The 20,957-nt window shown below is 41.1% G+C and overlaps 2 protein-coding genes across 4 annotated transcripts; one reads left to right on the top strand and one right to left on the bottom strand.

Moving 5' to 3' along the window:
- Window positions 1-782: 782 nt before the first annotated feature.
- Window positions 783-9,807, bottom strand: Atx2 (Ataxin 2). 2 transcript variants are annotated; one of them, XM_018014193.2, is made up of 5 exons: window positions 8,829-9,807; window positions 5,550-5,965; window positions 4,472-5,480; window positions 2,920-4,403; window positions 783-2,842 (listed from the first exon to the last, which is right to left on the bottom strand). In XM_018014193.2, the coding sequence occupies exons 1-5, from the start codon at window positions 8,900-8,902 to the stop codon at window positions 2,406-2,408; spliced, it is 3,420 nt and encodes a 1,139-aa protein (XP_017869682.1). In that variant the 5' UTR covers window positions 8,903-9,807; the 3' UTR covers window positions 783-2,405. The 2 variants fall into 2 exon arrangements, with proteins under 2 accessions (XP_017869682.1, XP_089332494.1); XM_089476368.1 differs by lacking the exon at window positions 8,829-9,807 and adding an exon at window positions 8,624-8,791.
- Window positions 9,808-12,051: 2,244 nt separating this feature from the next.
- LOC108618266 (sodium-independent sulfate anion transporter) lies at window positions 12,052-20,250 on the top strand. Of its 2 annotated transcripts, none has more exons than XM_018014239.2 (6): window positions 12,052-12,262; window positions 15,293-15,957; window positions 16,020-16,356; window positions 16,424-16,686; window positions 16,752-16,937; window positions 17,006-20,250. In XM_018014239.2, the coding sequence occupies exons 1-6, from the start codon at window positions 12,232-12,234 to the stop codon at window positions 17,327-17,329; spliced, it is 1,806 nt and encodes a 601-aa protein (XP_017869728.1). In that variant the 5' UTR covers window positions 12,052-12,231; the 3' UTR covers window positions 17,330-20,250. The 2 variants fall into 2 exon arrangements, with proteins under 2 accessions (XP_017869728.1, XP_017869719.1); XM_018014230.2 differs by lacking the exon at window positions 12,052-12,262 and adding an exon at window positions 14,956-15,210.
- Window positions 20,251-20,957: the final 707 nt, after the last annotated feature.

The following is a 20,957-nucleotide window of genomic DNA, read 5'->3' as shown; positions in this document are numbered from 1 at the left end:
AAATTAAGTTTTACGTTTTTTACGTTACGCCCAAATCGTTTACGTCGTCCTTACTGCCGGCTAACGTCTTTGTTACGTGAATTGTATTAGAGTTCGTTTACACGGGTGTGCCAGTGTATGTGCATGTGTGTGTGTGTAAGTGTGTACATGCTTGGTCTTACTTTCAGTGTCATCAAAAAGGGCTGAGAATGATATTTCTGTAATTGAATTGTATCACAGCCAGCTTTGATGGGCACTGCGAAGGGCGAACGAACAGTAACATTAACAGTAAGAGAAAAAAAAAGCGGAAACAAAATTTATAGGTGTTGAGTAGCCGCACCGGTAAACAGGACTACAACAAACACAACCAACAAGTGTTTGCATCTCATTATATGGGACACTTAACGGTCTCCGCCCATTCAATTCAATTCTTGCGTAACTCTTCAAGGGGTTGTGAAATGTAGCCATTATCAAGTCATATCACAGCCATTTTGATGAGTTTCGTGTGAATTGCTTTCAGCATTGTCCCATCCGTCTTGTGTCACTGGATTATCCACCTCTACCTCCATCTCCATCTTCATTTGCATTCGAATTGCAATTTTCTTATACCATGTCGTTAAAATGTCTGTGACCGTATGTATTCACTATCATATCACAGCCATTTTGACGAGTTTGGGTAAAGAAATCTCAACAGAGCTCGCGTTACGTATCCGACGTGTAGGTTGTACTAATTATATTCCAGATCCCCTGGAATGAAGTCAGGCCAAGTCCTCGCGACTAAACGGTAATAAATACACATGCCATTTAGATGTTTTGTTTTTGTTCTTTTTTTTGGTTTTTGTTTTTTTTGTTTTTTTTTTTTTACTTTTATTAATTTTTTATTTTAATTAATAGTTATTATTTTCTCTTTCTTTTCATTTTCATTTAAGGAAACTTTACAAAACAAAACAGGACCACAACAGATGCAAATATTGATCATACTGAATAGAATCGAACTGATTGATGACCGGCGGCAAAGGATTTCAACGTTTTCTCTGAAGGACAACGGAGGCACTAAAAACCCAAAAGCCTGATTCAGAAATTCGCACGCTTCCAAGATATTTTTTAAATAATGCATAAAGCAACGAGAAAAACTTTTAATAGAATTTCAGAATAAATATTATCAGTAAAAATCGCGTGTTTAATATTTTTTTTTTTTTGAGAGTTGGGAGAGTTAAGAATGTAGAAGTGAAAACAAAATTAAATTTTAGCAAAATTAATCAGTTTCTACAATAGTATTTAAATAAGAAGTTCGACTCTTCAATTCACATTCGTAGCTCTGCATTTCTCAACGTTCTTTCCTTTTTCTTTTTTTTTTGTCATCAAACCAAGCAAAAGTTGTGTAGAGTATTCAAAGTGGAATCTGATAAGATATATATATAAAAAAAAGTACTTATTCCACAATGAATGCTAGGTATGTACTATATAATATACCAATTACAGAGCTTTTAACATTTAGCTTGGATTGTTTGGAATTTTGGAATGAGGACTTTGGATCTTAATGTGTCTTCGTGTTACCGATTGCTTGCTCCGTGGACTCCTCTATTCTGTAAATACGTGTACGCCAAGGCATACATTCTTTTAGTACCGAAGTAAATTCAAAAGATTCGCTTTAAGCAAACTTTACAAAAAATTCGGACTAATTTGTTCTTCTGTTTTTTAAAGGGCTTCACGTGTTTATCTTCAGTTTTCAGATTTCCAAATTGATTTCATTTCATATCATTAGTGAAATGATTGTTGTTTTGTTCAATCAATTGGAATTGGTTGATTTACGGGGCTTGGTACAGGCAGCTCGACGCCAAAGGAGACGCATATGAGATTGGATATACAGAAATCAGTAATGAGAACTATTAAGCTTCTCTAAATGCAGCGTTATTCCGCTGATTCTTTGATAACTATGTACTGATTTGCCTTTGTTTGTTTGTTTGTTTGGCTATCGAGCACTGTAGACAAATTCACTAGTTTCCCTTTTGTTGTTTGTTAAATATATTGTATAATTTCCTAGTTGTTTGTGTTGCTGTTTCACTTGCGATGCATATAAGTATAATGGTTGCCTTAGGGTGAAGCACCTGACAGTGCCAGTATGAATGGCTTGGCGTGATGTATATAACTGATCGGAGCTCAATCTGTCCAGGCAATCCCAAAGAATCATCAGTTTGGTTGCAGAGGGCGATGCAGAAATGTGTATATGTGAATTTTCGTGTATATTCTCGGTTTATGTGTGTGTGTGTGTATCTGACGTGGCGTGTTGCTGTGCATGTATGGGTGTTGGTGTGAGTGTGAATGTGGTGTTGGTGTGGGGCGAAAAGGGGCTATGAGATTTTGACGCTGATGTTTGATTCCACTGTGACGTCAACCGCGAATGCTTCCATTGAGAATCGTGCAGTTTACTGCGTGATATGCGGCTGCATTACAATCTGATACTGTTGATTCTGCGGCGGATTCTGCGGCGTTGTTCCTGGGAAGTAGGGATTGGCCATGATCTGCGGGGGATGTACGCACATCAATTGGTATGTTGGCTGTCCTTGGCCTGGGAATGCTGCGGGCTGCGGTCCCCCGCCAGCAGGGGAAGGCTGTGGGGGCGGATGGAACGTCGGATGCGGTTGACCCGGCGATGGCGTCGTCGATGGCGTTGTCTGTGTCAAAAACTGTAACTGTTGTGGCTGGTCCTGATACATGCGTATCGGCATCGCGCCATATGGCGGCTGGAAATGTGGTGGATGCGGAGTTTGCTGGTATTGAATGAACTGTTGCAACGGTGCCGCGGCCATCAGTGGCTGTCCCGTTGCGCTTGCAACATGCATTTGCGATCCACCCATTTGACCTGAAAGGCAAACGTAATTGATTATCCACATCTTATAAATATATCTATATCTAAATATACCGAAATTAACCACTCACCATAATTATTGCGACGCAGTCGCTGCGCCTGGCCGCCTGGATGTGTGGGTGCTTGGAATGCATGCGGCTGCTGCTGCACCATGTAGATCTGTGGATTAGCCGGCGCCATGTGGGCGCCCGTAGTCGTGTAGATGGCCGGCATGGGTACCGGGGTCTGTGGCGTATGGGGCCGCGATGGATTTGGTGTACTAGGTCCACGCGGCGTGAATGGCTTGGCCGATGGGTTCAGCACATGCTTCTTCACGACTGGCGTTGCAGTGCTCGGAGTGTTGCTAGTGCTGTTGCCTGCGCCTGTGCCAGCGCCAGCAGCTGTGGTCGATCCGTTGCCCGTAGCGCTGCTCACTGGCGTCGATTTGTCTGACCCAGCAGCAGCGCTGCCTGTGCCTGCCGTGGATGTAGATGTGTTAGCAATAATGCCAGTGGGCGTGACGCTGCTACTGCTGCTGGACCCTACGCCAATATTGGGCGCTGGCGATGCATCCGTCTTTGGAGTTGCCTGCAGTGGCGTAGGCGCCTGCTGTTCCATTACACCTGGTGAGCTCAAAACTACGGGCGAAGTTTGCGGCTGCTGTACGTTGGCAGGCAGTGGCACACCTTGTTGCACAATTTGGTAAAGCGGCTGCTGCGGCTGGCTTGGATCTAATTGAGCTGACTGTTGTTGTTGTTGTTGCTGCTGCTGCTGTTGCTGCTGTTGCTGTGTTGGCTGTGCCTGAGGCTGGCCCTGATGCAGTTGCTGCTTGGGCACATGCTGGTGCTGACTGTCTACTACTAGCTGCTGCTGTTGCTGCTGCTGTTGTTGTTGCTGCTGTTGCGCCGGTGGCGCCTTCTGTTGCATATGTTGCACATGCTGCTGTTGCTGCTGCTGCGGCGGCGGTGGCTGCTGCTGTTGCTGCTGCTGCTGCTGAGGCACATAATGTTGCTGTGGTGGCAGCTGCTGGTGATGATGCGGCGGCGGCACATGTACATGTTGCATGGCCACCAGTTGCGGCTGTTGCTGCGGCTGAGGCGGTGATGCCGATGGCTGCAAACCACTCCGCTGCAGCGCATGTTGCTGCTGCTGCTGCTGTTGTGGCTGCGGCGGCGACACCATCGTAAAGTCTTGCCCAAATTGACGCAGCTCCTGTATTTGATTATCGCGTGAACGCACTTGACGCTGTTGTTGCGGCTGGCTTTGATGCTGTTGCGGCGGCTGCTGCTGCTGCTGCTGTGGTGGCTGTTGTTGCTGCTGTTGTTGTTGCTGCTGCTGCCCGCCAGCCTGTAGGGGCGGCGAGTTACTGTTGTGGCCACCATGCACATGAGCACCGTGCATGGGCTTGCCCAGCGGCTGCGATTCGCCGCCATAGTTCAGCGACGAGTTGCTCTGAGAGCCCTGGTATTGTCGCATCTGGCGCTGGGGCAGTGGCTTGCCCGAATTGGAGCCAGAGTCGCCACCGTTCAATTTGGACGCACCACTCATATGCCCTTGATTCCGATATTGGGAGGAGCTACGAATACGAGTAAATAAAGTAAGTTTAGTCTCAACATTTGGTGATCATAAATAGCTTTGGCTTACCCGTGTATGATCTGTGAGCTGCCCTGGTAGGAATACTGGTTCTGTATACCCATCGAGGACTGGTAGCCTCCACTCTTGTTACCCACGTTATTGTTATTGTTGCCTTGCGAAACATTAGATGTGTTGCCGGCGCCGACGCTATTGGGCGGATTACCTCGCATTATTTTGCCGCCTTGCGGCACTGTTTTGCGTTTTATCATTGGCCCCCCGCCACTGCCGCCGCCACCACCACCGTACTTGCCGCCAGTGCCCGTATCTGTTGATGCGTTGCCAGAGGACGAGGATGGCCCTGTATTCTTCAAGCTTCCAGCGAGAATGAGCACTGCTTGCGACTGTGTGCCTCCGCCCTGGCCCATGCCCTGTTGACCCATCATAGCCGAATCGCGGTTATCACGATCGCGGGATCCAGTTACAGTGGACGATTGGGACGACATGACAGCATGTGATCCAGGCGGGCCATTGTTGTTGCGTGTTTGTTTGGTGATATAGCGATCACTGCTCATTGTCTCACGCAGCTGATAGTCACCAGATCCCCCGCCACCGCCACCGCCACCACCACGTGGCTTGTTGCCACGATCTCGATCACGTTCCCGTTCGCGTTCACGTTCCTCACGCTCTCGCTCGCGTTCCCTCTCCCGCTCATTGCGCTCACGCTCGCGCTCCTGCTCGTGATCTGGCGGTGGCCGCTCCACGGCAGCGAAAAGTGCCTCCTCATCACCATTCTCCAAATCCAAACGTTCCCGGCACGTGGGATTGTTCTCGATCTCTGCTGCCAATTTCTCAGCCTTGGCCTCCGCTTCCTTGAACTCTAGTGAGTCGCCCTTATCCAAAGGCACTGTATACGTCGACAGCGAGTCATCGAACGTGGAGGTCACACCAAACTGATTCTCATTCTTGCGGAACATTTCATTTACATCCCAGCCGTTGGCTGAGCCATCCAGCTCGATGTCAACGTCGCCATTCGCTCCAGAGTCCCATGGCTCCAATTCTTTTTCATCAAAGCGAGTGCCTACCAATAAAACAACAATAACAATAACAACGTCATTGCAAAATGCACCAGAGAAATGATTAAAATTACCGTTGCATTTGTCCGATATGGCGCCGTCGGTCTGAAAGGCGCCCGTAGTCGCGTATTGAGAATCAAAGTCCTTGGCTATAACGGTGACAACAGTATCCGCCGGGAATATGATGTGTCTGGGCACTGCTTTGCTTTCGTCGGGCTGATTTTTAGCCTTTATGCACGCGGGCAGCTCCAGTGCGATGTCAAAATTGCCCGAAAATGTGCGAAATACGCCCTCGTAGGTATTACCCGAGCGCAATCGGACCTGCACTACGCTGCCGACCAGCGCCGTAGCCGAGTGCATGAAGTAGGTGTTATTATAGACGCCCGGCGCCGACGAACGTCCGATTCCTCCGCCGCTGCCACCGCCAACGCTGCCGACCCCGCCCGCCTTATTATTCGCTGGTCGTAGACTGTTGTCGTTGGCGTTGTATCTGCAAGAGAGCCGGACAACCGGAGAGCCGTGGCATAAGCAATTAGAGCAGCTAACTAAATAGATGAACTACACACACCCACATCCACACATCACTCAAGCCTCGACGCAACTCAGCTCGTTTCTCTAAGCAAGCACTGCCAAAAACAATGACAATAACAATAGCAACAGCAAAAGGCAAATCGGCCGAGGCTAGCAAAAGCAATCGAGCCCGAACACTGCTCAGGGTCGACAACGATGTTTAAACTGCGCTGCGCTGCGTTGCGATATCGATTCGCCATCGTTGTTGTTGTTGTTGTGGTTCTGGTTGTTGTTTTTGTCGCTGGTGGGCCTGTGGCCCTTTGCACCAAGCCACGCCCAGCTCGGCCCACGAAAGCAAATAAATGCTGGCCATATTATGTATATGTGAGTGTGAGTGTAAGTGGGAGTCTGATTGAGAGTGGGAGTGTGTATGCGCTTTGGTTCAGTCCAGTGAACTCAATTTTAAAACTTCTTCCCTGTTCATGAACTAAATGAAATATGCATACACCTGTGTTACTCTGGCTAATGCCTGTACTTATTGGTATGTCTCAAGCAAAGAGGGGTTGAAATATAAATAAGAACGAGATGAGAGAATTTTGCTAACACAAAATTTGTATAATTTAAAAAAAAATCAATATAGATTGCTTTTTACTATTAAAATTTGTTGCTTCTTTTAACTAATTACAACAAAGTTAATATGTTTAATCAAGTAGTAATTAAATGCAGTTTTTATACCTATATTATTGTTTATCTTTAAAAAATATGAATTAAAAGAGAAATACTTTTAGAACTAGTTCATTTGAAATATGAAATTTATGCGGACGAACGAGTTTTGGGGTTGTTTTGATTGCGTGCAGGATCGACGACCGTGAAATGACCAGCTCCTTAGTTTACAGTTCGCAGCGCACAATGAACTCAGACACACGCACACAACAACGAAAGCAATAACAACAGTAACAACAGTAACAACAACAACAACGACAATTATAAAAGTAATATTAATAATCTACACTGTCGCTGCCAGAACTTAGAGCCGAGCGGGTGCGGTGGGGCAGCATTGAGGCTGATTCATTGCTTTTCCTGCTCTGCGCACTTTTTCGTCAATGAAAGCAAATTATTGATATGCGTTTTAAAATGAATCATGCGTAAAGCAAGAGGCGCTCATTGATAAGGTGGTCCGAGAAACTGGAATCGCATTAAAGCGATTCTGCTCTAGCATAACTAGACGAGGCAGGCAGCAAAAAAAATAATAATAATAAGGCAGGCTAAATAGGCCGAGGCGCAAATTCATACAAACAGACGTATGCAATACATACATATGTAGATGGCTGCAACGAACGGGGCTTAAATGCAAGTGGGCATAGGCCGAATGCCGAATAGAGAGAGAAGGGACAAGGAAAACAAGAACAACGAAGCGATACCAAATGTTCGGTCAGCAAATTGTAAAGTGACCCAAATTTTGTGCGCCCGGCGGGAGACGAAGTGTGCCAAGGCAGCGACAAAAGCAGCGGCAGCCGCCGTCGTGTCGCACGTCACACGGCGCAGCAGCAGCAGTCGCAGCAGCAACAAACAGCAAACAGCAAAATGCTGACAATGCAAGAAAAATGCATACGAAAACGAGCCAAGCAAAGTTGAAAAAGAAAAATACGATACGTGCGCGTCGTGAGCGTGCTTTACAGTGGGCTCCAAATAGCTGAAAATAGTGAACATCGCTGTGATATGGCATGGTAACACTGTATTGTAGCGCTGTCTACAAATGTTAAAGATTTTGGCTATCCTATACTCTTGTCATATTATAAAGAGTAAAATAAATCAAATTAAATACAAATATATGGAACATCTGTTGAATTTTTGAAAATTTTCCTAGAATAATAATTTGTTTTATGCCCCGCTAATAGATTGATAAGTTTATAAAAACTAACAGCCCAGTGTAGCGTTGAATATAATATGTACCAAGTGGTACACTTGTACCACACGAGGCAAGTGTGCATGGCTAAATGCAGGCAAATGTGGAGGTATGCACATACAAGCATGTATATGTATTGCCGTCATATTTCAATTGAAAATTTAAAGGTCTAGGCAGGGAGAGGGTGGGCAGCATACACATATTCATTGATCGAGGTCTCTTTCTCGTGTGTGTTGCTGTGCGTGTGTGTTTGTGTGGGGTGCTTCGCTGGGGAATTGGATGACTTTAAACAAATTATTTGTCGTGCTTTGAGTATATGTATGTTTTCTGTCGTTTTGTTTTATTGTTGTTCTTTTTTTTTTTATTTGGGGTTGGCCTGTGAAAGGGAAATGTAAACAAAGCTTAAAATATGACAAAACGACACCACACATACATGCTTGCATACACGTATAAGAATGTCTTTGTGTTTTTGTGCATTGCCACCGACATCGGCAGATCCAACACCAACACAAACTGACACACACATATATACGCACACGACTACATTCATGAACAATGTATTATATAAGTAATTGCAATTTGCCTTGATTGCTTGTGCCCCTTTTTTCTGATTTAGTTGCAATTACAAGTTAACAACTTCCACGAAATTATACTTGCAGTCAAATAGAATATTTAAACAAAAGAAAAACACAATTTTTTTTAACACATTAAAAATAAAGCGCGCGCTTTCACCTTTCACGACAGTGGAACCTGGAGCGATGTTAATTTTTTTCGTTTATTTTATTTTATTTAATATTTTTTTACACTGGCTGCAAGCAGCAATAGCAACGACAACAACGAAAACAACGAGCAGTTGCCCCGTGTTTTTCTTCGTTCGTTTGCCTTTGCATTTGCTTCGTGCTTTTTCAATTGCAGCAGCAGCAGCGCTTCTTCTTACCTTGAGATGCCGCCGCTGGCACCACCGCCTCCTCCTCCACTAGGTCGACTTTTCCGCTTGCTATTGTTGTTCATAATAGAAGATGGGCAAGCCAATTGCCAATTGCCAATTGCCAGCAACAAGAGTCGACGAACGCACGGGGTACTTTGCTTTCAGTTGAACTTATTTCTGATTTCAATTTTATTTTTATGCGTTTCTTCGGTTGCGTCTACTTTTGCTCTTATGTGTGTTTTTTTTTTCTTTTGTATTTTCGTACTTTTCTTTTCTTGTTTAAATACTTCTGCTTTCTGTTTCTGTCTGTCTATTGGCTCTTTTCTTTTTATCTTTCTCGCTGGCTTTGGCTGGGTGGCTGAATCTGAATTTCGCTTAGCGACGTCACGATGCACAACGGAAACGGGGGAGAAACGGAGACGGGAACGAACGGTACGATGTCGACAATATGCTCGCTTTAATGGAGAAGTTGTCGCCCGATCTTTTTCGCCTTACCCGAAGCCAGCATTCAACACTTTTCGTGAGCAACAATAAACAAAACGTTGACGACGTCGACGATAACAAAAACACTAATGGCGGTCTGGCGTTAATTTTTCTAAATATTCACGCACTTCTTTTTGTTTGGGGGTTAGCCTTTCGTGCTTTGTGGCTGGTCGTTTTCTGCTTTGCCTCTGCTTTACGCTTTACCTCCTCCTTTCTTTTCTTCTTCTGCCTTTGCTCTTTTTCACTCGCACTCGCTGGTCGAATCTTGCGAATTTTTTATTTCATTCAATGGTTGCCTCGTCTCCAATTTCTGCGCTTCTCACGGGCTGTTTTCTTTTGGCAAAAAAAACGAGCATTAGCGACGGCAATTAGGCTGTTTAACGTCGGATAAATATATTTCTGTTCCTAATTATATTTTTATTCGCTGCGATAAACGAACAAGGTTGCACAAAAATTAGCTGAACTGCATATTTAGTTCAACTGTGGGCAGATATCGATATCTGACTTGCAACCCTAAAACGAAAAGAGATGGTACTAATATATCGATACTTTTGAATATTTTCGGTAATTTGTAATGACACTTCTATACAATATGCTGTTATTTTAACAACAATTTATTAAGATAATAACAAATTTAGCATGTCTGACTGAACGACATTAACACCTATATTACGTATCGATACTTATGAAGTTATCGAATACAATTCAATATTTTACAGCACTTAACCTGAGCAGCTTTATGTACTTAATGTTGGCGCTAATTTTTATACTCATTCACGAAAGTGAATCAGTATATTGGTTTTGTGCAATGTCCGTCTTGCTGTCCGTCCGTCTGTCCGTCTGTCCGTCTGTCCGTCCGTCCGTCTGTCCGTCTGTCCGTATGAACGCAATCTATTTCGGCGCTATTGAAGCTAGAGACTTGAAATTTGGAACACATACTCGTGTATATCTCCGATTTATAAAGTGTTAAAATTTTCCAGATCCGCCCACTAGGGGCGTGGCAAATCGGAAAATGCATTTTCCGATATACCAGAAATCATGTTTGTTGAAGAGCTAGAAAGCTGAAACTTGGTATGTAGGTCCGCGTTGACCACCCAAGATCACGAGCTATGGCGGATATATCTACGCCCATTGGGGGCGTGGCAAATCGGATAAAACTGTATCTCCTAAAGTTGTAAACCTAGAATGCTGAAATTTTGCACGTCAGCTAATGGTATGATTCTATAAAGTCTGAAGATAAATTATAAGTCTACGCCCGTTGGGGGCGTGGCAAATCGGACCTGAAGATATAGTGATTTTTTAAATTCTCCTATATTTTGGACACTATTGATGGCAGAGACCTCAAATTTTGTATATATACTCGGACTGATCACCCAAGACCAAAAAGTTTTGTCGGATATATGTCCGCCCACAGGGGGCGTGGCAAACCGCAAAAGTTTATATCTCCTAAAGTATAATAGCTATAAGCTTCAAATTTGGATAGTTGAGTTACTGGTAGCCTCCTCTATCGATTCCCCAAAAATAATTTTTACGCCTCTTTAGGGGCGTGGCATATCGAAAAATACCCTGTAATTTTCACATTTTTTTAGGGTAAGCATTCAAACTTTGCAGTTAGGGTAACGTTATCTCTTTCTAAAAACTGACCAAAAATGAGGTGTCTACGCCCAGTTGGGGCGTGGCAAATCGGAAAAACCTGTATATTCTACAGTATTAGAACGAAACTTAACTACTAAATTGTTGATGGGATGTGAATGAGTATTCTGCAGTCGGTAACGCCCGACTGCAACGTTCTTACTTGTTCTTGTTTAAATTTCTGTTAATAACATATAAATTTATAACTTTATAGATAATAATCAAAAAATTATAATGATTTTTTATTTATTAATTTTATAATTACTACATTGTTTTTTTTTAATTTATTTTTTTTTTTGCTGTTATATTTTTGACACGATGCTAGTTATTTATCTCAACAAATATGCGATAACAAAGTAGATCAATTGTCCATCATGCACAGTAACCCAGCCACCTGGTGACCTTAATGTGTTAACTTTGCACAATCTGTGTCTATATAGAGATATAAATTCATTGAAGATTTTCAATGCAGGGAATAGAAAAGATACCTGATCCTAAGATAAGATAAACGCTGACAACACAGCTCGTAATAGTCCACAGTTATGAATAATAAAGATATGCATTTCCTTAGAACTAGTTAAAACCTGTCCGGAAGCAGATCAGTTTACTAAAAATCTGTTTACATTAATACTATTGACAACTGAAATGACTTGCGAGACAGGACAGACTTTTGTGCTGTCGCAAGATGTTAGCAATTGATTAACGTGTGTCAAAACTAATAAAGTTTGATATATTGATAAGTATGTCTATCAGCCTAAGCTGTAGATCAAATATTGAAATTAACTCTTGATTGGCAGATGGAAAAGTACTTGGCATGCTTAAGATTGAATCGCTTTTTGGAGTACTTTAACTCTTATCACACACAGATCGTCGATATAAGAGCGTCTGCCTTATGAATGTAGTCGTTACTATCCATCCCATCTGCATATGTGTACATATGTATTCATGTGTACGTATAGCTGCCCTAATGCGCGTTAAGTGTCCCATTGTTGTTGTTGTTGTTGTTGTTGTTGTTGTTGTTGTTATCGGGCACAAGTTGTCACCGTTTTCTTGACTCTTTTCATTTTTCTTGTTTATCACAGAAATCTGCCCGAGATTCTCACTTATTTATCGTTCCAAAATTCACGCATTCGGCAGTTTTCTTTAGCTTGCGAAGCGTTGCGCACTCGAGGACCAACATATGATAAAGAAAATCGGATTATCAAAAAATTAGAAAATTCTGATTATCCTTAACAAGTGTATTCAGTTAATTGTGCTGGAGATAAAAGGATAATATCTCTATACATATAAAGCCACTATGCCTTTTAAGAAAAAACTATCCTTTGATGGTATGTTCCAAAAAATATTCATAAAAAGTGACTCGTTAAATGAATATTCATGAAAAAGGAATACAAATATTTAAACAAGTGCTCTAAAATGAGATGTTCCTGGAACTGAGTTGAGTTTATCTTTCGGTTTATTTTGTGCAAGAACCTTTTATAACAAAGAATATACCTTGGTCATATGTGAATAAACTGTTGATTAAATTGAACTCAATTAGTTAAAAACTAGAATCTAATCTAAGCTACCATTTAATTCAAGGTTTAGGGCGTTAACTATTCAAAGCCTATTTTACTTTTGTGACAATTTAAATTGAATTAAATTTGAATTGAATTTCGCTTTTATTCAAGTACATATGTGTTGTCTATAAACACTGAAAAGACTTTAGATTTTTATATAAAGTATTTATGATCTTTTATTGTTATATGTTAAAGTCGTGTCTGGCAAGCAATAAAAGCAGAGTCTTAATAGAAATATAAAATTCAGTTGTCGTGTCGTGTCGTGTTGTCGTGCAACTACGAATAAATAATGTCATTATCTATAGATATATAGAATCTCTTTTTATTAGTCGCTCTAAAAAGTGATCGATCTTTACTTTTGCTTAGCATATCTATAAGGTACACACAGACAAAGCCTCCTGCTAAGAACTATTACTTAAGTAATTTTGCCAACTTTACTTGCAACTTCATAACTAGATCCTGAAAAGCTAAATCAAACTGTCATAGATTGATGAAAATAAGTAGCAAAATAAGAATTTTATTTTAACTTACGTAAATATTAAGCTTAGACTTGATAAGTTTCGCACCCAAAGACTTTAATACGTCTTCTTATTGTTATATTTGTTTACGTTTATTAAAGCTTTTCTCATAAATTTGATGCTCATGCTAGAATCTCATTTTCATTAATAATATGCATACAGAAAAAAAATTTTGGTAAGTAGCTTACGATAATAATAGGTCTATGTTTTTGACGATTTAAGAAATAATAATTGGAAATTTTAGAAACTTTTTACTGCAATAAAAAATGTATTAAAAACCATATATGAATATATTTATATAACTAAATTATAGTCGAATCACGAGTGGAACTCAACAAATATTCAAAATAATAATGGAAATAATAAATTAATTATAATTGGCAAATATAATTAAAGGTCGGCTGTTAGCTTCAATTAAAGAGATATAAAGGGAGAGGAATGAAATGACAGTATGCGAGAGATAGAGATAGAGAGAACGAGTTAGAGCAGGTGTATGGCTATTCATGTGCTTTAGCATGTCCGGGCTTCCAATTGAATTAGTTCCATGATCAAGTTCAGATATATGTATATGCATACATAAATACATATAAATAGTTATCCATATATCTAAAATACACACATGAGTTGTTAGAACCTTTAACTTTTTTTTTTTGTCACAATTATTAACGCCAAATTTGATGAGTCAGCCCAATATTTTGTGTATAAACTCTATTTATAAGCTCACATGAAGAATGTGAGAAGTTTAGCAAATACATAGAAAAGAAGCAACTGCTAATATATTAGTTACACAATGCAGACATGAAGTGTGTTTGCATTAAGGTTAACATCGGGTGACACATTGCTTACACAGCGTGAATATTTTATCAAGCAATCAGATATGCCAATTACTAATATTGTCAGTTATAGTTGTCCTTGTCGTAGCTAAGGGACAAGTGTAAAATACAACTAGTTATCGAATTATGTAAACAAATTTATAAACAATATCACACACGGTCGCTTTCTACACAACTCTCAGTTTTAGTTTTGCATAAAACTGAATGAGCGGGCGTCTGGAACAGGTTTTCAATTGGTACTCAGATCTGTCCCAACGCGACTTGAGCTCAGCTCTACATGATATACACTACAGGGCAGTTTAGCTCATAAGTGTGAGCTAAGACTACATAGCTTGAAATGGCATGAATAGATTTGATATATTCCGGAACTAGCTGATTATTCATACATTTGGCTCTATCTATGCTATATAACTTATATTTCCATATCATATAGTAACTAGGGCTTTATTATACTAGCTATATAAAAATAAAGGTATATTAGTTTAAGCTTATTACATATCATGTAACATTAGGAGTGAGTCTAATATTCTCATTCATATTCTCATAGCTCATTCCATATTGCTCATAAAGAAAATAGGCTAGAGAAAAACATTTATTTTTAACAGTCTCTCATTTTTTTACATTATTACTAAATAAATGTGATTAACATATCTTGTTAAAGATCACCCTCCGTCTCTTAAGCTAGATGGACGATCACATATTTTATATAATCGATATTCATAAGCATAAGGAGAATGCTCTTCTCTTTTTCCTACTTTCTCCATAAGTGGTTCTAGAATACTTAAATGCGAGCTTTAAGAGGTTCATCCAAAGAGAGTTGAACTAGAATTTCTAAATGCAATCTATAAGAGATTCATCCAATGGCAGTTATACTAGAATTTGTAATTGCAATCTATTATGGCAGCAGCGCCTTCTTTGAGCTAGACTTCCGTACGATCTAGTTAGTGTATAAAGTCTGCGGCGTGTCAAAGCTTTGTTGCTATAGTTATTTTTATAATTTCGATCTTACAATCGTGCCGTGCATGACGACCAATACTTAATTACGATTTCACACAATTGAAAAAAAGCAAAACAAAAGCAGAAAAAAAGCAGAATCAACGCGAAACAGCTCGAGCTCGGCTGCCGGGTTCAACATCGCACTTCCGAAGGGGCTATACGGCTTGCTTAGCGCTAAAAATTCCCCTGGCCGAATAACAAATAAAATGGGGCTTAAAGCGTTTACAGTTCGCCCATTGGGCAAAAATCGAGAATCAGTACGAAATGCGTTGGCCGTGGAAGCGCACGTTTAGCATCGCAAAGGGCCGCATTGGAGCCGCCGGCAAGCGGCCAGAGGCGGCAGTGGCTACAGTGGCCACCATTTACGATCGTACGAGCAGAAAGTCTTTAGATATATCTGACAGATACTAGATATGTATATCTATATATCTATTGTTCAACTCTCATTGCAGCCAATGGGGATGGCGAGGTCAAGTATACGGAAAAGAATGGCGACGACTGCTACGAGCTCTCGCACAGCCTCGAGATGGACATGCAGAGCAGATACAGTGCCCCAAAGCAAGCGCACTGGCTGCTGCGTCGCATTTTCATACTCACCTGGATACGCAGCTACGATCGATCGCAGGCCTTCGCGGATCTTATAGCGGGCATTACCCTCGGCCTGACCATCATTCCGCAGAGCATTGCCTATGCAGCGCTAGCGGGCCTCTCCTCGGAGTACGGCCTGTACTCGGCCTTCATTGGCTCCATCATCTATGTGTTCTTTGGCACCATACCGCAGGTGTCCATCGGCCCCACCAGCTTGATGGCCATCATGACGCTGCAGTTCTGTGCGGACAAGCCCGTGCAGATAGTCATCGTGCTGGCTTTTCTGGCTGGCTTTGTGGAGCTGCTCATGGGCGTCTTTCAGCTGGGCTTCATTGTCAGCTTCATACCGGCGCCCGTGACCAAGGCCTTTACGTCCGGCACCGCCGTGATTGTGGTGCTGGCGCAGATCAAGAGCCTGCTCGGCATTCGCCTGAAGAAGGTGCCTTCCATCGGGGACTACTTCACCAACATTCACCTGTCGGACGCCATTCTGGGCATCACTTGCATTTGTCTGCTGCTTGCACTGCGGGTAAGTCGGATCATTCTGAGACTGATTGAGGGTCTAACGGGATGCTTTCGTGCACATTGCAGCTGCTGTCCCAGGTCAAGTTTAAGCAGGATACGCCGCTCACGCAGCGCCTGAAGAAGGTGCTCTGGTACATCAGCATCTCGCGCAATGCCCTGATTGTCTTCTTCAGTGGTCTGATGGTGTACATATGGGTGCACAAGAGCTCAATGGAGGCCGTGCCCTTTGCGCTCTCCTCAAAGGTCGCCTCGGCCATGCCCAGCATCAAGTTGCCGCCCTTCGCCTTTGAGCATCAGAATCGCACCTATGTCTTCACCGACATCCTGCACGAGCTGGGCAGCGGCGTTATTCTGGTGCCCATTGTGGCTGTCCTGGCGAATGTGGCCATTGCCAAGGCCTTCGGTGCGTATACGTAATATGCGCAATTGAACTGATTTGCTCATCATATATATGTATAATCGTTTTCTAGTCAAGGATGGCAAGCTGGATGCCTCGCAGGAGATGTTGACACTGGGCCTGTGCAACCTGGCCGGCTCCTTCTTCAGCGCCATGCCCACCTGCGGCGCCTTCACGCGCTCCGCCGTGAGTCAGGCGTCGGGCGTACGCACGCCCATGGCTGGCATCTACACGGGTCTCATTGTGCTCTCCGCCCTGTCCATATTGACGCCCTACTTTCAGTACATTCCTAGATCATCGCTGGCTGCTGTGCTCATTGCAGCAGTCGTCTTTATGGTAAGCTAAACGAATATACTCTATAAGGTAAATATAGGTTATATATATGTTTCTGCTCTGCCCAGATTGACCTGACGCCCATCAAGGAGCTGTGGCGCACAAACAAGAAGGACTTCTTCAGCTGGACGGGCAGTCTCATCATGTGCCTGGTCGCTGGCGTTGAGATGGGTCTGCTCTTTGGCATCGTAGTCAGCATGATCTGCATTCTGCTGCGCCTGGGCAATCCCAGAATTGAGGTCAGCTTGAAGCAGGTGCGTACCGCATGAGCCAGCCGAGGGCATTTCTACAGCTTATCATGTTTATTATGTTTGCTTTGCAGTGGGAGTCGCAGTACTACGTGCATATTGTGCCGCAGTCGGATATTTTCTACACGGGCGTGGACATGCTGCGCACGGAGATTGTCGCCGCGAGTCAGCTGTATCGCAACGATTTTCCCATTGTGGTGCAGTGCTCACGGTTCATGCAGTTCGACGCGACCTTTGTGGAGATGCTGAACGCCGTGGCCAAGGAGCTGGCCAACGACAATGTGGTGCTGGTGCTGCAGCACATGTCGCTCAAGCAGCAACAGTTGCTGCCCTTCACCAGCAACATACGGTTCTGCAACGAAGACCAGGAGCTCTTCCCGCAGGAGTCCAAACAGTAGTCAAACATCTCCAATATCCAGCATCCGCCTGGCGGTATCTGGCCTCGTGTGGCGCTGCGCTGTTGACTCACGTCACAATTTGTTTTTGTTTTTCGTCTTCTTTTGTTTCATTTTACTTTTATTGCTCTAATTGCTCTGGCGTCAGAGGAGTGTCCGTCCACCTGTGCCCGGTCGGCGCTGGCTCGCGTGCGCATGTTGTTCATAACTCTGCGCTTATATGAGCCGCCGTATAGCAATTCAGATGTATAAATTAAAGTCAACCTCTGGCGTTTATCGCAGCAGCCACTCGGCAAACAAATCTACTACTTAATAGCGCTTTATTGCTTGATTGTATTCTGCTTAAATACTCTACTCTCGGCTCAAGTGGACGTACACAAGCGAGCGTAGTTCCTTTTCTTACGTCAGCTGTGAAATGTAAATAAATAATAAAAACTATAAAAAAAATTCGTAAAAAAATGAGAGTAAAGCATTCTACATTTCTATTCTAATTCCATCTAGCGGAGGCCGCAGCTACACAGCGATAGCTCTCGGTTGATAAACTAGATATATAAAAATGTCCATTTTTACTAGGTCAATTATATACCGGGTTCAAAATAAGCTTATCTTGAATTTCTCTGCTTTTCTTGTTGTTATGGGTGTAGGAAACGTCTTAAAAGTCTATAAAATATTTCTGATTTTGATTTGAGATTGAATGAGTCTGCGAATGCAAGCGGTATGTATCTAAAAATATATTTTACCCTAAACATTAGTACTTCCAACTCTAACTCGTTTCAAAATTGATGAATCAGAATATTATCTTTTATCTAATGTAGTAACGATCAATAAGGAAGTTATTTTAATGGGATGTTCTCACTCATCACATGTATTAACTAAATATAAGTATTTGTTTCAGCCTATTTTCTAGTCATCTGTTCCAGAGACATGTTTAGAAAATTTCGCAAAATTCACGTTGTATGCGAATTAATTAGTTTTACGGACTGTACGTGGGCTAATCTAGCACTTAAAAAAATTAACACTTTTTAAACTCGGGAAGAGTACTACGTATTTCATTCATGATCATTCATGATAACACAAACTCTTTTTTCAACAACTAATTTAAAACTATTAAGTTGCACATTTTTAGATTTTAGTCATTTCCAGTTGCAGCAGCGAATAACAATTTTGCATACAGACATTAAGCTCTTTGGCCGGTGGGTATTACCTGAGACGATTGTGATAAAGCTAGAAAAAAGGAAACTAAACTGGTTTCGCATAGAACAAGAAAACCACAGAGAGCAAATAGATAATGAGACTTGCTTGAGTGCTCAACAGGTAATGATTATAAATATTGTCTGTCATGTCTCTAGGAGACTTCCATTTTCTTATAATAAGAGATAATCCTGAAAGAGATTCTCTATATAACAGACAATACAAGGGCGGTTCAATTTCTGTTCTCTCACACACACGCCTGGCTCGAGTTAAATATCTGATTTTCTTTAAATTGTTATTTAATTTTTATTCTTTTCACTTTTTTGTTTTGTTTAGTTTTTTTTTTTTTATCTTCTTGTTTGTTTTGTTATTCAGTAAGGAAATTATAATTGATAGAAAAAGTATAATATACTGTATAACAATTTAGTTTGTATTCTGTTTATCATTCCGTAATGCGTAGTTTTTCATTTTCATTTGAATTTTTCTTTTTTCTTTTTCTTTTTGCTTTGCTTTTATCGTTTATCTTGAATTGTGTTAAACAGCTTTTTGATTTAAACTGTTTTTTAAATAAATTGTGTACTTTCTGTAAATCTTTGTCTAAGTAGTTTGTGTCTGTCTCTATGTCTGTATGTGTGTGTGTGTGTTTGGTTGACATAGGTATACCCTTGCTGCACGTCCCCCCCTCGATATAGCTGAATCGTACTAGACTATATGTACATATGCATTCATTCTGGCCAAGGTCATAAGAAATAGAAACGGATCTCTCGAATCATTCTCAATGGTTTTCCCACTAACACCTGATGGGCAAGGGTATAGAAACGTCGGATATGCCGAAGTTCCATGTCGACGCCTCAAACTGTGTAAAACGATTATATTCTCCTGCTGTGTGGCTAAATAATACAATGATTTGATTGTAAGGTAAAAATTATTTACGTGGGAAAAGTTAACGCTTGTTACATTAAAGATATTTTATATGTATATACTATATATAAGGATGTGTATGCTCGTGTGTGTTAGTTGTATAAATATAACATGTGGATTTGTCGCCTATCGACTGGAATCGTATTCAACTATTTTTATGCCGATGTACACATACATATACATAGGGTATCTCTATGGTGTGACTACTCTTGTCAGTTAACAATTTACAGTTTTGGGCTCTGAACTATGTTGTGCTGTGTGATAACATTTAGTTATTGTAGTTGTTGCTATGGTCTGGCTGAGCATCTCTCCCTCTCCCTGTCGCTCTTTCTCCCACCCCCTCTCTCTATCTCTGCCTCTCTCACTGTCAAGGATTCCAGCACTGAAAGAAACGTTCTTGTTGTTTTAAAGTAATGATTCGTTCACAATTCACAATTTCTTTCAAAAGCCTTTGCACATCATTTGAATATTCCATTTCCATTTTTATATAAGTTTATAGTTTCATTTACTTTTTATGATAATATTTTTGCATTTTTTTTTTTTTTTGGTTTTCTTGTTTTTTTTTTAATATATGTTTTTGTAGTTGTATTTTTCTTTATACTTTCTGTTTTCATAAAGCAAGAGGTACGCATTGTATTTGTTGTTTAAGTGTTCATTCTTGATGTGTTACTAAAGCAACGGTTAAACATTAGGAAACATGTCTTTGTCGAACAGGTAAAAGCAATTATGAAAAGGAATGTCGTACGCATACTGACATGACGGACTGTACTAGCTAAGTCATATCTAAATATTTAAGTAAAGCAATCATGAAATTTTCAATTTGTTTTTTTTTTGTTTTTGTTTTTTTTTTTTAATTTTAAGGTAAATATGTATATGTGTAGGTATTTAGATTTTTTGCTTTTTAATGGATAGTCATTAGTAAATAGCTGGAAGGTTTGATTTGTATAGTTGATAATAAGGAAAGAAAATGTAGTAGAAACTTGAAAGAATTTGCCAAGCATGTTGCATGTTGCATGTATTGCGTATATATGTATATCTATGTAAGTCTGTTTGTATGTTTGTCTTGTCAGAAATTTGTATTTAATATGTTTATATATTTTTATGCCACATATCTTACTTGATATTTTCTATTTTTCTCTTTGTTTATAGTTTAGTTGATATACGCTTGAGAGCTGCAGGACTTGGGCAACGGAGAGACGGTGCTTGTGGCTGGGCTTCAATTTTAAATTTTCATTTTTCGATATCGAATTCGATTTAGATTTTCGCTTTTGGCTAGTTCCTCTGCTGCTCCAATGAAAGGTGAAGGAATTTAGAGGCATGTGAAAATAAGGTTCAGATATATATGTGTGTATATAAATTTGCATATGTGTATGCATGTGTATGTATGTATATGTAGTATATGCGTATATATATGTTTAGTTCATAATTTGTTTACCTTGGTTTTTTTTATGTATAATTATTATTATTTTTTTATATTTTGGTTTTATTTTTTGCATAGTTCTGGTGTGTCCATCGCCTT

The sequence above is a fragment of the Drosophila arizonae genome, chromosome 2, assembly GCF_054131065.1.
Source record: "Drosophila arizonae isolate 15081-1271.41 chromosome 2, UAZ_ARI_1.0, whole genome shotgun sequence".
Classification (NCBI taxonomy): domain Eukaryota; kingdom Metazoa; phylum Arthropoda; class Insecta; order Diptera; family Drosophilidae; genus Drosophila; species Drosophila arizonae.
This window is presented reverse-complemented; position numbering and strand designations above follow the sequence as displayed.